At 38.5% G+C, this 17,742-nt stretch overlaps 3 protein-coding genes and 1 pseudogene across 3 annotated transcripts; 2 read left to right on the plus strand and 2 right to left on the minus strand.

The window, feature by feature from the left end:
- Positions 1-3,918: 3,918 nt before the first annotated feature.
- LOC126795896 (DELLA protein RGL2-like) lies at positions 3,919-5,499 on the plus strand (annotated as a pseudogene).
- Positions 5,500-5,560: 61 nt separating this feature from the next.
- Positions 5,561-8,407, plus strand: LOC126795897 (histone-lysine N-methyltransferase EZA1-like). The gene is given in 10 exon segments (XM_050522625.1): positions 5,561-5,994; positions 6,366-6,510; positions 6,740-6,960; positions 7,092-7,212; positions 7,214-7,224; positions 7,483-7,570; positions 7,661-7,708; positions 7,801-7,929; positions 8,021-8,098; positions 8,176-8,407. Coding segments are annotated over 10 exon segments (1,464 nt in total). The 3' UTR covers positions 8,365-8,407.
- A 1,161-nt stretch (positions 8,408-9,568) lies between these two features.
- Positions 9,569-11,768, minus strand: LOC126794536 (protein trichome birefringence-like 6). Its single transcript, XM_050521284.1, has 5 exons — positions 10,913-11,768; positions 10,604-10,796; positions 10,323-10,513; positions 10,079-10,237; positions 9,569-9,974 (listed from the first exon to the last, which is right to left on the minus strand). Exons 1-5 carry the CDS (start codon positions 11,611-11,613, stop codon positions 9,689-9,691), a joined length of 1,530 nt encoding a protein of 509 aa, XP_050377241.1. The 5' UTR covers positions 11,614-11,768; the 3' UTR covers positions 9,569-9,688.
- Positions 11,769-14,153: 2,385 nt separating this feature from the next.
- On the minus strand, positions 14,154-16,519 carry LOC126794183 (uncharacterized). The gene is made up of 2 exons (XM_050520841.1): positions 16,010-16,519; positions 14,154-14,886 (listed from the first exon to the last, which is right to left on the minus strand). The coding sequence occupies exons 1-2, from the start codon at positions 16,446-16,448 to the stop codon at positions 14,339-14,341; spliced, it is 987 nt and encodes a 328-aa protein (XP_050376798.1). The 5' UTR covers positions 16,449-16,519; the 3' UTR covers positions 14,154-14,338.
- Positions 16,520-17,742: the final 1,223 nt, after the last annotated feature.

Below are 17,742 nucleotides of genomic sequence, written 5' to 3' on the forward strand. Positions count from 1 at the left end.
TTACAAACATCTTCAACCTTCTTTAACCTTTAATATATGCTCCATTACGATTTTCAGTCCTGTACGTTACTCTTTACTTCACAGGAATTTGCACCTATGTCGCTTATCCTACACTAAGAAAACATACATAAGTGACTTTTTTCTAAGAATATATATATATATATATATATATATATATATATAATCTCAGCTGCAGACGTCTGCACCGTCTCTTCTCGGCAATTTTGGCGACCGACGATGCACAATGATGTTAGGATGGTGCCGACCTTGCTCCCCTCCCGGCGATCATGTCAGTACCAGTCGAAGTTGCAGCGACGGCCCATGGTGGCCGAAATCTCAAAATTTCAAATTTCTAGGCACCATGCGAAAATTTTGAGATTCTGGCCGCCGACAGAGATATGAGCACCGAGGGGAGTGCGGCCGGCACCTTCCGCGTCGTCGTCGTTCACTGCCGGTTGCCGAAATCGCCAAATCCGCACCATGCGTACGATGCGGAAGTCCGTAGTTGAGCACAATGATGTTAGGATGGTGCCGACCTTGCTCCCCTCCCGGCGATCATGTCAGTACCAGTCAAAGTTGCAGCGACGGCCCATGGTGGCCGAAATCTCAAAATTTCAAATTTCTAGGCACCATGCGAAAATTTTGAGATTCTGGCCGCCGACACAGATATGAGCACCGAGGGGAGTGCGGCCGGCACCTTCCGCGTCGTCGTCGCTCACTGCCGGTTGCCGAAATCGCCAAATCCGCACCCTGCGTACGATGCGGAAGTCCGTAGTTGAGAAGCATTATATATATACAAACGTTCTTGGCTAAGGAGGTCCGGACCGTCCGGATTCACCGTTTCCGGCGACGGTAGGCCGCAACGGCGGGGCAGACTACGACAACCACACTACCCACCTCCCGACGATCCCATCTGTGCCAGCCGGAGCTTTATCGGTTGCACCCACTGCGGCCGGAATCTGCAAAAAACAAATTTCTGAGTAGATTCCGACGATTTAGTCATTCCAGCCGCTGTGGGTCGCCGATAGAGCTCCGGCTGACACAAATGGGATCGTCGGGAGGGGGGAGTACGGTTGGTACCATCCCCGCATTCGTTGCGCGTCGCCGGTGGCCGGAATGGCTGAATCTGGACGATTTGGATTTCTAGACCTGAGAAAATCTATATATATAATAACTGACAAAACTTAGAGTTCAAATTTGCTTTGTTTGCTGTCAAATATTAATGACGAATACCAGAATAAGGCTGATATGAACAATATGTCGTCCTTCTCATGGTGTATTCCTCTTTATTACCGCAAATTACAAATGGACCAAATTACTGCTTCACTTTTGTATTCCACCTACTAGAACATATAGTAGAACCTCATTAAATTAATATCCGATTAATTAATAACCTCATTAAAATAATACTTTTATCGTCCCGTCAAAGTTGCAACGATGACCAATGAAGGCCGGAATCTCGATATTTTCGCACGGTGCCTAGAAACTTGAAATTTCGAGATTCCGGCCGCCAGCACAGATATGAGCGTCAGGGAGAGTGTGGCCGACACCTTATGCGTTGTCGTCTCGCACCGCCGGTCGCCGAAATCGCCAAATTAGCACTGTGTGGACAATGCGGACGTTCGAAGCTGAGAAGCCCTATATATATTTTCTCAGCTAAAAAGGTCTGCACCAATAGTTTTGGTGCAAATTTCCATTTTTTCACCACTTTTCGATCAAATTTCCTCATCTCCACCATCTAGTATCTAGATAATATTTTGTAGATCATCTCTACAAAATATCAGCCAATTTGGTGATCGTTAAGACCCTCAAAATTGAAAAAAACATAAACAGACTGAATTTTGTCAAATATGAACTGTTCATATTTTTAACATAAAAACACAATTTTGAGGATTTTAATGACTACCAAATTAGCTGAAATTTTGCATAGATGATCTACACAATATTATCTAGATACTAGACGGTGGAGATGAGGAAATTCGATCGAAAAGTGGTGAAAAAATGGAAATTCGCACCAAAACATTTGTGCGAACCTCCGCAGCGAAGAATGGTTATATATATATATATATATATATATATAATGACGGACAAAACTTACCAAAGATTTCAAATTTGCTTTGTTTGCTGTCAAATATAATGACGAATACTAGAATAAGGCTGAATTTGCCGGTATATATGTACTACTATCATATAGATATACATATAATGGTTGTACATTTTTCCGGTCCCGACTCAGGGATAATGTACTAAATTAATAATTTACTAAATTTGTAAGATAATAGAAATTTGAGAGTTCATATAGAACTCATCAAATATATAAATTAATAATGACTTAATTTATGTAATGAATTTTACATTTATGAGAATTTCATTGAAGAATTTTGTTGATTCAATTATCATCAAATAAAATTATATAATATATTAAATAACATAATATTTTGAACAACGGTAGTCGTGATAAATCAAACAATGTGGTGCATGAACAAAAAGATATCAACCAAGGACAAACCATGAACACATGCATAAGTTCTATATTATCTAACTCAGTGTAGCACTCAAATTAAAATCATTCTAAGCATGCGATCTCAAAACTCTTAGTGAAAGCACATAACAAGTCTATTCGATGGATGCAAAGATCATTAAACACATATTGGAGTGATTGATAATAGAATTCATCCTAGTATGGAACACCAACCTATGCAGTTCTAATTGATCTGATATAAACCATTGTTTTATAGTTCTTGCTACTTATGAATATGATCACTTAGGCGTAAATCCTAATTCTAGCAACAATTACATGCTTCATAATAACACAAAACATACAAATGATATCAATAAAACAAATCAGAAAAATCAATCTCACAAACATACCTTGAATTATATATGCATAAACATATTGTCTCTTACATATTTGAGGCTTCAAACTGTTTGAGCTCAATTTAAACAAATGTTAAATTCTATGCGATTTAGCCCAAAGACCGATACTTGCGACCCAAACTTTAATTATTATTTTTATTTTAAAGGATCTACATAATCCTATTTAAATAAGGAAGTTGTTCGCTGAGATCGTAAGTAATTATGAGCTGTGAACAACTACAAAACTGCTAAAGACCTCACGTCCTTAGCAAAATCATATTGGTTACCTATTAAAAGCTCTGCTTATTCATAGCCTTGTAACTAAGTATTGATAGCGAATCGTATTGAGACACGAAAGAAGGTTTGGACATACCAGATGACCTACACATCAGACCAAGCGAAGGAAAGTTTTCAACCTTCGTTACATTCGCTGGCATTAGAAGTCAAGACAATGCACTCACATACAACAGAATCTCTTATGCAAGTATTGACAAGCCTACGCGCACATCACATCATCCCAAATAGAGAACGTTCGCCAATCCTAAACTCACTCGGCATAGCGAATATCTTGGCAGCACAAACACAAACCTCGCTCCTAACTAAAAGGGTTTAGCTACTCATAGTTTTTGAACTTAAGAAACTAAAGATGATAGAAGAATTGTGTAAATGGATGCTTTTAAGGTCTCCTCTTGGCCTATATATAGAGCACGAATTTGCCTCCTCTCTTCCTCAAAATCAGCTGGGTTAGCAGCCCAATATACTTGTTCTCCAAGGTTAAGCAACCTCATGAATTATCTCGGCCATCCATCTTGATTTAGGATTATTCTCTTTAAATCCGATGGCTAAGACTTTAAATAAGTCATCCAAACCAATCAACAAGTCTCCTACTAGCTGTCATTAGGGTTAGGAAACCTTCAATAGTCATCCATAGGCTTTTTGATATGGTCCGGTCCTTGAAATTGAAGTCTTGGTCCGAAATCATAAAATCGCAGACTGGTCAGTGGTCACTAAATCTGACATAACTTCCTGTAGTAATATGATATTGCTGCGATTCCAAAATTTATGGAAACTAGACTTATACTCATAATTAGCTTCCCCTCAGTACAAGACAAGACAAGTTCTTCAAGCTTGGAGAATGTGGCTAGCTTTGATTTTAGCTTCCCCTCAGTACAAGCTACACGAACAGTTGAAGACGGCTATCGGTTTACACAGAGCCGTATCGGAGGGTCGGACGAAATTAACAAGAAAATGCCGCCTCCTCAGTCTTCTTTAGCAACGCAGCAGCTCATAAATAGTTATGGAAGCGCCTTCAAGAAGTTGAAGGGAGAAAGACCAGGCAGTTAAGGGCAATGAAATTTATCAAAACAGACGCTGTGCTGTTGATGGTAAACAGAAACTGTCAACAGAAGAGATCATGCGGGTTTCTGAAAAAAGGTATGTGCAATTCTCTAGTCAGGGGTTTGATGACTTTTACATGCCTATTCACCCTTATGGCTATGCGCTTTCAGGTCTTTGCGAAGAAGAAATGAAAGATGTAGAACTTGCTCACTTACTGTTAGCTACTGTAGAGAAAGTAGGCTACCAGCAGTTTGAAAGAGCAAGCAGATTGCTTCAGCAGTGTGAATGGAATGCATCCTTCAAAAGCACTACATTTCAGAGAGTTGTGTGCTACTTAATTTGCAGAGGCACTTCGTGAGAGGATTGAAAAAGAAACAGGGATGTATACACCGAAGGGAAAACAAGAACATATGCATGGCTTAGGGACTAACCTTGCGTACCTCGCATGCCACCAAGAAGTCCCTTTCCATCCAGTAATGCAGTACGCAGCAATCCAAGCCATGATCGAAACTGTTGCAATTGAGAGAAGGATCCAACTAAATTATCTTGAAATTAGGAGTGGTGTGCATTGGACAGGGTTGATGGAAGCATTAACAGGGCGAGAGGAATGCCCAGTTGAGCTTCTAACTATCACTGCTGTGGGAGTTAGAGGCAAACAGAATATAAAGGAGACAGGGGAGAGGTTGGCAAGTGTCGCAAAGTCCTTGAACCTACCCTTCGAGTTGAAGGAAATAATTGTATCAGACATGCAAGACATTAATGACCATGCCTTCGATAAAATTGAAGATGACGACGCTGTGGTTGTGTACGCGGCATTAGTACTGAGAACAATGATACTGAGGCCTAGGTGCTTGGAGAACTTGATGAGGGTAATGAGAAACATCAACCCTTCTGTGATGATGATCATGGAAGTAGAAGCTAACCATAATTCACCATCATTTGTCAACCGTTTCATTGATGCATTGCTTTACTATAGTGCATTCTTGGACTGCCTTGATCGAAACCTGTATGAAACAGGAGGAGTACAAGGCTATCGTGCAAGACTTGCTGAGCGAGGGAATTCGGAATATAGTGGCGGCAGAAGGGAGTGAAAGGGTTGCTCGAAGTGTGAAGATGGATGTGTGGAGGGCCTTCTATAAGAGATTTAGAATGGTGGAAATGAGCTTCAGTAACTGGTCACAGTATCAAGCTAGTTTGGTGGCTAAAAAGTACTGTTGCACAACACTTGAAAGGAATGGAAAATGTCTCGTTGTTGGGTGGAAGCGAACCCCAATTCATTCGCTTTCAGCTTGGAGGTTCCGTTGAGAGATGAAGAGAAAGAGACACGGTGTTTGCAACTAAATGTATCAGAAGGCTTGTTCTAAATATGGAAAATAGAAAATCTTTACATGACCCAACTATTGTGCCAGGTAATTTGCAGTGGCCTTCCAAGAAACAGAAGAGATTAGATGCATTGCATTTAGCAACTGGAAGTAGTACACCAATCCTGGTTCAAGATCACTCTACCAGTTCTGAACAAGGGAACTCAGATGCTGGTTTATCAGATACAAATGAACTTAAAACGACCAACAACGAATCCATGGGACATACTTCAAAGGAACTTGTTTGTTATGGTAGTTCTTCCTGCAATAAATCTATGGATGATGTGAAAGATGAACCAAAAGATGTAATAGAAGTACTGAAGCAGCTGTCCAAATATACAGGAGGCCAAACTGAAGGACAGTGTAGCAGCAGCTCTGAATGGAAGGCAGTAGAGAAAGAATTATACATGAAGGGATTAGAGATATTTGGGAGAAACAGGTAGGCCTTTTCTGAATTCAAAACATGTTACATGGATCCTTGACTTCAGTCTTCCTGACCATTCTTAGGTTTTGATTGTATCTCTTTATTATAATGAAATTACTACTGTGTTTTCTCAAAAGAAAAGTTACATGGATTTCCAAAGGAAACTCTATTAGAAGAGATAGCCAATTTGACACTTCGGAATATATGTCAACTTATAGAAGTCCATGTAGTCATCCTAAGGACTAAACCGAAATTATTTTCCTATTGCAACCGTCCAAATTGGAAGGAGAATTAATGTTTCGTAGAGTCCTGCATCAATTTGACAGTTTATATATATGTATGTGAGGTTTGTTTTATTATTATAACTGGTAACTTATTTGCTGCAGTTGCCTCATAGCCAGGAACTTACTTTCTGGCTTCAGAACTTGCTTGGAAGTGTCCATTTTCATGCATGATGCTGAAGCTTCAATGCCTAACAGATCTGTTGTTGGATTCATGGAAGACAATGGAAAAGCTGACACAGATCAGAGTGTAAGCATTGAAGAACTTTTGATTCCCTTTCTTTTATAAGGTGTTTTTAAGATTGCGTTTTTCCAATGGAACTTTTACCGACTTGAGCTGGCAGGCCTGCCTTCAATTTTATTCGCAATCTATGTTTGTCAGTTGACCCCTCTTCTTTTACCATTCTTCATTATAGCCCAGTTAATGGATCTGCAAACTAGAGTAACGCTTCTTTTACCTTTTATGTTACTTGTGGTAGGAACAAGATATGCAGACAAAGTCACGGTCATTTCGTAGGAGGGGCAAAGCACGGAGGCTTAAATATTCTTGGAAGTCTGCAGGTCACCCATCAGTCTGGAAAAGGATTGCTGATGGAAAAAACCAGTCTCGCAAACAACATATACCATGTGGATGCCAGTCTGCATGTGGAAAGGAATGTTCTTGTCTGCAAAATGGAACCTGCTGCGAGAAATACTGTGGGTACGTTGGTTTTGTCTCGAATGTGGTTATTGGTCATGCAAAGAACTATTCTAAGATGCCTTATAATAAACATAATAAGTTCAAATAAAATAATAATATGAAATCTGACCCATTAACTCTCACATTTTCAGATGCTCAAAGAGCTGCAAAAACAGATTCAGGGGCTGCCACTGTGCAAAAAGTCAATGCCGAAGTAGGCAGTGCCCCTGCTTTGCCGCCGATCGTGAATGTGACCCAGATGTCTGTCGCAATTTGTTGGGTTAGGTAATGCGTTTTACATTTTTACTGTTTTAATGCACTCTGTTGACTGCAAAAAGGTTTTCAAATTGTTGTATGTAGACCAGCTGCTTGAGCTGTCAGTAACCATGGATAGAGTTTTCAATTTGTGCTCAATCTTTTTCATGAAAAGGTTGTAGCTTTCTTTGTTTTGAACTTGAAATGTTTAGTTTCCCTTTTATGTCCTTGGAGATTATTCGTGTAATACTTCTAATGGTGTTTCTGAATCTTGCATACTTGATGCAGTTGTGGGGATGGTTCATTAGGAGAGCCGCCAAAACAGGGCGATAGTCAATGTGGAAACATGAGGCTTCTTCTAAGGCAACAACAGAGGGTTTGCATTCTTGGGTGTTTATTCAAAAAGTTGCTGGTGTGGTCCGCTTAATTCACTTTGTGATTTATCATTGGCTTCTTATTTTTTCAGATTCTCTTGGGTAAATCTGATGTTGCTGGGTGGGGAGCCTTTTTAAAGGTTGAAAGATAACTGCAGTTGTATTTGGCTTCATACATAATTGTATATGTGTTGCTATTTCTTGTCACCAAATTTGAATTATATGATTTCAGAACCCTGTAAGCAAAAATGATTATCTTGGTGAATATACTGGTGAACTTATCTCCCACGAGGAAGCAGATAGACGTGGGAAGATTTATGATCGTGCAGACTCGTCATTCCTTTTTGACTTGAACGATCAGGCAAGTGAAAAATGATGTTTTTGACATTGTGATGCCTATAGCTTTATGCTATGATATAATGATTATAATCTCAAGGTTCACTTGTTTACAGTGGGTCCTAGATGCTTACCGAAAAGGAGACAAGCTCAAATTTGCAAACCACTCAAAGAAACCTAACTGTCATGCAAAGGTATTTTACTGTCACCAATTATACTGTTTGATCAGTTTTTACTTTTTAGTGATTGATCTGGTTTGTGGCATTCTCAGGTAATGCTGGTCGCGGGAGATCACAGAGTAGGCATATTTGCCAAGGAGCATATTGATGCTGGTGAGGAGATCTTCTTTGATTACTGTTACCCACCGGAAACCGAAATCCCATGGGCTCAAGCTGAGGGTACGACGAGGGATGATTCATCTGTCTCCCAAGTCAGAGCAAAGAAACACCAATCTCATTAAATGGAAAATTGGCATGGCTTGGGGTTGTATATACTGAATAATAGACAAATGTCCTCGTTGGGGTGTCTACTGACAGCAATTGAGGATTATTTGTAAGAAGGTAAGCCAGCTGCTTCCCTACAAGTTAAATTGTCTCTACATGTTAATATGATCAAACCTGCTTCTTGACTTCGGAAAGATAAAGCGAGTCATCAGATATTAAGATTCTGCTGTAAAATTATGCTCATTTTGTAAATTTTGGGAAGCAATAAGATAGAAATTCTACTAGCAGTTCGATACTATACTTGTGGACTTGCAATCTTCTCCCAGAAGCATGTCCTATGGTAATAAGAACAGCTGAGTAAGTGTTTCTTTATAGAAAAAGAAAGACCTCAGTTGGTTAGCAAATCAAATCTGTTGTCAGAGCAATTTCTTTTCCTTCACTGTAAGATAATCACCCAAGAAAGATATCAAGTGATTATTTCGATTAGAGATCGTACGCAAGTGCTAAAAGATGAGCGGGATCGGCAGTGGAAATGGAAATGGAAGAAGTTTTACAAAGGGCGAGACGATGAAGATGTCAATAAGGATTAGATTTCCATAGACTTCCTAATTGACCATGATGTTCATAGTTGAATCCTCAACGTATTAAGGCTTGAGGGTCACAAGCTGGCAAAAAATGAAAATCAACCAAGAGCGGTGGAAGGTTTTGTCAATTTCGTCCACCAAGAATTCTGATCATTGACGGAGATATACACGAAGGGAAGTTCTCTATCTCTCTTGACTCTCCCCTCCATGGTTTCATGGTGATGGTTCCCTCCTCCCCCAAAGTTCTCTCCTTTGATTAAGACTTGAGAGATCTGGGAGATGGTGTCTAGTTTTATAAATGTGAGAAGCAATAAGCTAGAAATTCTTCTAGCAATTTGATTATATACTTGTGCGGACTTGCAAGTTTGCAATCTTCTTGCAGAAGCACGTCGTTATGGTAATAAATGGAACTCTGCTTTGTAAATTTCTTTTAGAAAAAAGAATAACCTCAGATTTGCCTAGTTATTATCAAATACTAGCCAGCATGAATCATAAAAACAGAAATAGCCAGCTATCTACGATTTAATTATCAATACTCAGATAAGTGGTTATGAAGATCTAGCTGGATTAAGATATCATTGCATTAACTGATGCATGCAGCATGTAATTGATCAATTTCTTATATGAACTAAAGAAGTTTCAAACAATCTCCTCACTTGAATTTCCCCGTCACTTCCATGACAAGCTAATATGTAAAAAATAATGAGAGAATTACAGTATTTACAAGTTGGAAAAATTCGTAAGCGGTAACTCTCAGTTACAGCAAATGAGCATACAACAATTCATTCCACACATCAGGAATGCCAGGAAGACACCAATGACTGCAGTCTTGACTGCCTGAGGCAGATTTTCTTCCATATATAGATGGATGACCATCTATTCTATATTCCGATAATCTAGTTATGTTCAAGAATGTGATGGGAGTTCTCATCTGCTTTATGACCTCTTCTGCAATCACATTTTTTTCACTGGAAGTAGCACTTAAGGTCTCCAGTGGTTTACTAGCTTCCCTGCAACTCCCACCTGAATTCCATTGACCTCCCCTGTTCAAATAGATTACATTAAAATCGACTCAGAACTCAGATATATGTTGTTTGAAATCACCAGAACTATGAAATTATGCAGCATGTAATCTAACAAGGCAGACCTGAAATGAGATGGCGCTGAACTACGAAAGAAAACTCGAGTTCTGCGTGAGTTGATGTATCTATCAACCCAGGATGCCCAGGTCATCAGAGCTTTCCTGAAAGCTATAGAAACATCAAGCCTTGGATGAATTTGACCGCCTTCTTGGTAGTAATTAATCCTGTTATACACCACCAAATGTCATCATTCCAAACAAAACAGGTATAGTATGATACTGAGCTTAATAGATCAAAAAAGGGACTGACCCAGCTTTGGTTTTATAATGAGACCACCAATGAGCACTGTTGAAAATCAAAATATCAGCTCCTCTCCATCTAGATGAGCCATGATCAATTGCATCAATCCTTAAGACTTGCTTCCTCTTTAGCCCTACTCTTGCCTTGCTTTCATGAACTAAGAAATGGCTCACATAATATTCAACTGTACACTTGTAATCCTGTGATTAAAAAACAGTTTCAGAATCTAATGTACAAAACCTGAAATAACCTACACATACAGAGTAAGAGTCATGTATCCAAAATATTACCACAAATCTGAAACTGTAATTTCCCTTTTCTTTAGTGATTCTGCGCTTGTGAGTCTCATAGACCTTGCTTGGATCTTTTACTGCTCCCATTAACATACACAACATGGATTCCCATTGATTCCTATTGATTGAATCACCCACAAAGACTAGTCTCTTCCCTCTTATTAGCTCCAGCATCCTTGTTGCATTGAACCTGTAACACACCAAAATTACACAACTTTAGCATTGCAATCAAACCACATTGATGACTATACCAAAATACCATGCTTTAAAAGATCATCACAACTAAATGATTGAAGTAAAATGTACCTTGGAGTGTCACAATCTTGGGGCTGCCACCTCCACTTCATGTAGTCTTTATCTAATCTCCCATTGCCCTGACAATTAAAACCTTCATCTATCAAAGAACAAGAGCCATTCGTGTACAAAGGATAGCTCTCATCATAAACCCACCTCCCTCTTGTGAAATCACACACTCCATTCTTTCTCTTATCTTCAAGCTTCCCACCACTTACAAGTTCATTCTTTTCAAATGAAGTTACTTCAGTCTTGTTCTCTTCAATCTTCTTACTACTACTTGAGACTAGTTCAATCTTTTCCACTTCTTCTCTCACATTCTGAGAGACTGGTGCCAATGCTGTGAAATTACTATCCAACCCCCCACCGCCTTTATCTTCCTCAGACGGTGCCACTTCGGATTCATTCGTCTTCCTCTGTAACTGCAACCCAACAAGAACTGAAATCCCAGCAGACCCAGAAGCATTGTCAGGTTTGCTGAAATGGGTTGTATTCAAGATTGAATCTTGGAGACCATTGAGGGGTAAATTTGCAGTGAAACCCAAAACGAGGGAGGACTGGTTGAACTGGAGATGGGCTTGTTGGGGAACTGAAGGGGTGGCTTTGATTAGAAAAGTGGTGAAGAAAGTGAGGAAGATGAAAGAGGAGAAGATTGTGAAAGAGAAGACCATGAACCTGGTGGGTTTCAGTGAGAAACTCCTCTGCCTCTCCATAACTGAGTTTGCTAATTTCTCAGTGAGAGAGTGGGAGATATAAACATCTCATCACAAAGTCAAAAGGATGAGAATTGGTGGAAGAATGTGAGAAGAAAACGAAATTAGGGAAAATGGTGAGGCATGCAGAGCAGTGTTAATCAGATAATGTGAGTAATGTCAGAGTAGGAAATCCTAAAAAAAACAGAGCAGTTGCTAATTGCGGAGGTGGACTCTAGAACCGCAACGACATCAGATGAAAAGGGCGTGGAAAATTACATGTATAACCCCTCTTTGAGTTCTGAGGGAATCAGATCACCGGAGAAATCGATCGGCGAAATACGTTTTCAGTCAATTCAGTGTGATCAAAATTTGAAGGGACAATCATCACATAGGTCAGAAGGGGAGTAGGCCATGAACATTGCAGTATAAACTCCCCATTCTTATCGGTCATTCATAGTTATCTAACTTATTTCTACTCTTTTTATTTTTCAATTAGAAAACAGAAGATAAGTTAACACTCAAATAAGAGTTAGATTACAAGTATGCAAATTGTTGATTATTCTACAAATGTATAACTTTGATGAAAACAAATAAAACTCTGACACCATGTTGGACAATTATTATGTGCGCTCAAAAACGATAAAGTCGCACAATCAAATGTCATTCGTTATGGCGAGGTCGTGTGGCATCCTAGTGTATACGTAAGAGGAAATGATGTCCACATAAAGCAATTTATAAAGAGGGGACTGAAAATTTTGAGGAGAGATTCCAATCTAATCCATAATTGCTAGCTCGTGACAAATTTGCCGTCATCATCATCCTGAGATGTATTTATGCATAGATGTTAACTTTGTAATAATGTAATTATTTTGTGTACCCGAAACATTACGTGATATTGGAATGTGGTGTATTCAGATAATCATATTACTTGTGGTAAATATGTACGCGGTGAAAGAAAAAAATTTATTTAAATATGAGTAATCAATTAGAAATTAATAAAATTAAAGATGTATGTCGCATACACTATATACCGGGTACATATAATAATTTTTCATTTGTAATGGTATAATCCCCGATTATTCCGTTACAATTTGGGTGCAAACTCTATTTCGTGTACAAGTCTTGTATTTTCCTTCTATCGTTCTTAGACTACAATGCACATGTTGGCATGTAGATTGAAGCATATATTTCATCTTTGTAGGTAGCTTGTCTTTGTGTTAACCTCCAAATCTCCAGTGTTTTCCAAAAAAAATATATATATATATATATATATATATATCACACAGTTTCCTCAAATTTCAAGTGTTAAACAACACTTTAGGTAGCTCTACTTCGTAAATATTAGGGCACGTTTACTTATTGGGAATAGAATGGAAAAGTGAGGGAACAATTATAGGTATAGAGAATTTCAGTGTTTATTTACACATGGTGGAATTGTAATAGGTGTAGATCTCACATCTTCATCAGGAATTAAATACCTTTCTCGGCAAAAAAATAATAATAAAAAATTTCTTAACAACCCGGAATTGAAAATCCAAGAGGGGAGGTGGGATTAAGATTGAAACATCAGGAATCGATATTTCATCCGATAATACCCTCTATTAATATAGTATATTTTCCAAAAAAAAAAGATGAGAAATATGTTTATTTTTGTTGTCTAATCCTTGTGACTTCATATACTTAAAAAATAATACAAAAATAATTATGACAAACTTTGGCACAAAAGAGTTACATGTAGGAAGTTAATGTTAATATGTAACTTATATATATGACAGTTTGCAATGAGTGACTGAAATATATAACTACATTTTAGGGTTATTTTAGTAATCAAACCAGAATCAATTCAATTCTAATTCTAATTCCATATGTTAAGTAAACGCTTGATAAAATTCAAAATTTATATACTAATTCAATTTTTGTCACTCATTCTTTTAACCACTTATTCCTGATGAAATCAATTCTGAGTAAGTAAACATGACCTTAGTGCTTTATGAGCGGAATAAGAACGAACTTGATCGACTTGCAATGATGTCTTATTTTCTTTCAACAACATCCAGAGTCTAATTGGCTTCTCTAAAGATTTAGCTAGTCTTCAACACTTCATGCTAGTGATTTCTCTAAATCACACTTTCCACTAATGCAATCAATGACAAACTTGCAGCTGCCGTCAACTAGTAAATTGGTATCCTTTCTCGATGACTTTCTGTGAGTAAGCTCTTCCTACATAATGGTAGCTTCACCAAGCAACACACAGTAACTAGACTTTTTCGAACCTGAGGCTGAGAGTAACGGTTGCACCATGATCATCTCTGACTACAAAACCGGCACCGGCAAATTTGCTTTCATTGCCTGTGAAGTTTTGATGTTATGTCATTTCTTTTCTCTTTGCATTAGGGCATTGGGCCTTCAAAACAATGACCATAATGCATGGACCTTTATTAGGTTATTTATAAGTTTGTCGTAGAGCATTATGTAGGTATCGTATCGTAGTAGAGAAGGAGGCTAGGAAGTAGGAACCAACCTTCTCTGCTTGCTTAGGCACGATCAAACAACTAAAATAGAGAATTGGCGACATCAGGTGTAAAACAATACAATTCCTCTGCAACTGCAATCGCAGGCGATTCGTGCACACCTCTTTGTTCAAAATATGAACATGTGATCTGTTACTGTTACATTGAATAAAAGTAAAAACAAAATGTAGACAACAGCAAGTAATCTACATTTGATTTGGAGTAAAATTCATTTAAGCAGAAAACACTGCTTCAACAAGGACATGCTTCTTTTTAGGGTATCCCATGCCAACCATGTGGTTGAGATACACCTTCCCGTCCTTAACAGTTGCTGCTGTGGCCAACCGATGTGAAGGCCCCGAGAACTTACCAACAACTGAAGCCGTCTCCCACCCATCAGTGCTTTCCACTAGTCTACCAGATGGGTTCCCAGCAACTACTAGCTGTGTTGGAGATAGTAGCTCTAGACCGTCTCCAAATTTCAGTGAACCTTCTACAATCTTAATTTGCTTCACTTCGTCTCCTTTTGCTACGTCGATCTTGAACAAATTGCCGCTGAAAGTGTGGATAACAATCAAGTATCCATCCGGGTGGTAAACGATTCCATTTAGGCCAACAATGGCTTTGTACCACTCTTTTGGAGTGAAGAGAGGACTTTTGATAGTTGATAGGAACTTGCCATCCACTCCAACCTTCCAGATGAAACTGCCAGCGCAATCAGTCACATATGCATTACCTTCTGAATCGACTGCAACATCATCTGCGAATGCTTTTGGATCACCTAAATCACATCATAGAACAAGGAAAATACCATTAATTAATCTGTAATTAACTAAGTAATCACAGAGATAGATTGTGATGACATTAATTAATCTGCAAGCATAGTAATCTCAGACTGTAATAGATAATTATAGTTAGACATTAAGCATCGAAGAATATGGCTAGCTGCATCAAACAATATCATGAATCCCTAATTTCCCTATACATGTTAAAATCTTTTGTCTTTCTTTCCCACTTCCAACTCAGTCGGTCAGCCAGACAAAAAAAACACTCAATCATCTTAAGTGGACTTTAACATTTATTGAATTAAGTGGTGACAGTATGTTAGATGGTAATTGCATTATATTCTACCCACATAATTTGACTAAAATCACAACTGCACAGCCCTATTCAATGAAATTGAGCAATGTCATCTAGATTTACAATGAATATTTTGTTCTCAGGGCTTATAGTTTTCAAATATACAACATGAAAAAAAAAATCAAGTCACAAGTTGTACAAGTTCTTCAACCATATGCTTCAAGTGATACTGACAAGCCCATGACTACGCCACTTGTGAATGAAATTAAATCACAACCCCCACGTCTCCTATATTTCTTAATATATAACAGATTAACAGGTGTACCTATTTTTTCTTAGCATTTATTAATCATATCAAATAATTGCACCAAAATGTTCTTAGAAGACAAAACCCAGATGCAAAGGGAAAAGACCATAGTTTTAAGACATCAGCACCAAAATAACTTAACTTGCTAGACAAGGCCATCAAATTGAGTTAAAGGGGTAGGCTGATAGCCACATTATAACAACTGTCCTCTGGTTGGTGGCAAGTTTACACCATGAAACTCGAGAACTATTTCCAGAAATATATTTACTTTCAATAACAGTCAAACTGAATTATCATAGCACTGAGAATCAAAGTTAAAAGTTAAAACTAAGCAAATCAACCTAGTTGGTTTTGTTTGTATGAAAAGCTGACCAACCGAGTTGCCAGACTTGAGTTTTTGTAGCACATTTTGTACTTATATACTTCAATCCCAGAATGAAGAAGTTTAATTTGGTTAGAAGTAACATGTAGAAATTACTGTAATTAAGGTTTGAAAAGGAGTGGGGACGAGACTTACTAGGGCCGCTGAGCTGGGTGAGGAAGAGGCGGTCCCAGGAGGAGAGGTCGTAGGCGGCGAGGGCGCTGTAGCGGTTGCCCATGACGTCAGCGGTGGCGACGAGGAGGCGGTTGCGGGGGCGGTCGATGACGAAGCCGAGAGAAGCGTTGTTGGCCAAGTCAACGTGTTTGACCAAGGTGGACTCGTGGAGGAGGGCGCCGGGGGTGTGATCGTCGGGGACGGGAATCTGGCCGATGCCGCCGCCCATGAAGGAGACGAGGAAGCGGCGGTTGAGGTGGTCCCACTTGGCGCACTCGCGGAACCAGCCGGCGGCGTGGTAGTGGTAGACGTGGGTGGTGGGGGCAGCGAGCTCGAGGGAGATGAGGTAGGCGACGGGGACGGCGGAGAGGAGGAAGAAGAGGAGGACCAATCTGGGAGAGCAGCAGCAGCAGATTCCCATTTTTGTGTTAGACTTGTGTTTTTGGGTTTAGTTTAGGTGGAGACGGAGTGAGTGTTTCAGTTCTGTGAGTTGGTGGTGAAATAATCTATTATATATTAATATATGTTATATATGACAACAGAAATTATTTTTTTAACTACATTTTTAAAATAATTTGATCGTCGGATATGAAATGTATAGCGTGCATTGATGTATACTATAATTTTTCTAAATTAGCGATCAGTTTAAAAATTATTGTATAAAAGCGTCACTTGAATATGTAGTGATAAAAACGAGAATTAGTTGGCTAACCTACAAGTCAATGTTTACGTCGAGTTAATTTTAAAAATGTGTACTAAATTCATTTGAATGTGCGATGATTTTGAATTAGGGTAGTTCAAGTGCTTCACACCTTCACATGTCGAAGACAGGCTTTCTGGGCGTATGTGATATGCTCCAATTATGTATTGCAACATTGCACATGGACATTTTGATTGCTTCTTAACTCAAACTCAGCTTGACTCCTTGATGTGGCTATTTTCTGAATTTCAAGTCTAATTTCAATGCTTAGTGAATAATATATCATTTATTAGTGAAAATCATTCGCAGACTAATCACATGGAGTATGAGCTTAATTTTTCATCAAAAATTTGATGACATTATATCGCGTAGTGTTTGGTCCTCAAGTGCATGCTGGAATTTGGATGCATTATTCAATAACCTTGTTCATACAAATCAAGATCTTTGATGATGTCTACTTTCGCTTTATGCTCCTTGTAGACACATGAAATTTAATGAAGTAAATTATCTTTATTTAAAAAATTAAATCGACCAAGAGCCCGACAAAATTGCACACGTGGCCGAAAGTCAACAAAATTGATGCGGATCCGAAGAAAACTTGTGTCAGCATATAAACGGATGATCGTAATCAAAGCTACGTGATTCCGACTTAAATCGAAAATTGAATGTCATTGACGATTCGAAATGGTAATCGGACATTTGATTAAATTAACAAATTCTTTAACAACTATAATTAAATCAATTATTTTCTGTTTAATTTAGTTATGAGAAAAACTAATTTTGAATTAATCAGAAAATACATATTGATTTAATTATATAATTAAAGAAATTTATTATTTTAGTGTTATTAAAATATTCTACAAAATAGAAACCTTGACACTATAAATACCCCCTTCAATATGAAGAGAGGGGACTTGAGAAGAAGAGAGAAAATCACTTGGGCAAGATCACTCTCGACAAATCCCGAAGTCTCTCAAGTCCACGAAGATCATCAAATCTACGAAGAATCATCAAG

This window comes from Argentina anserina, chromosome 5 (genome assembly GCF_933775445.1).
Source record: "Argentina anserina chromosome 5, drPotAnse1.1, whole genome shotgun sequence".
NCBI lineage: Eukaryota > Viridiplantae > Streptophyta > Magnoliopsida > Rosales > Rosaceae > Argentina > Argentina anserina.

Excerpts from the sequence above, each read along its gene's own strand:
- LOC126794536 (XM_050521284.1), bottom strand. The coding sequence starts at position 11,613 with ATGGAGAGGCAGAGGAGTTTCTCACTGAAACCCACCAGGTTCATGGTC. Across the intron at positions 10,514-10,603 it reads ATTACAGTTTCAGATTTGTG|GATTACAAGTGTACAGTTGA; the intron begins GTAATATTTTGG and ends TTTTAATCACAG. Across the intron at positions 9,975-10,078 it reads TCAGCGCCATCTCATTTCAG|GGGAGGTCAATGGAATTCAG; the intron begins GTCTGCCTTGTT and ends CTATTTGAACAG.
- LOC126794183 (XM_050520841.1), bottom strand. The coding sequence starts at position 16,448 with ATGGGAATCTGCTGCTGCTGCTCTCCCAGATTGGTCCTCCTCTTCTTC. Across the intron at positions 14,887-16,009 it reads CACCCAGCTCAGCGGCCCTA|GTGATCCAAAAGCATTCGCA; the intron begins GTAAGTCTCGTC and ends GATGTGATTTAG.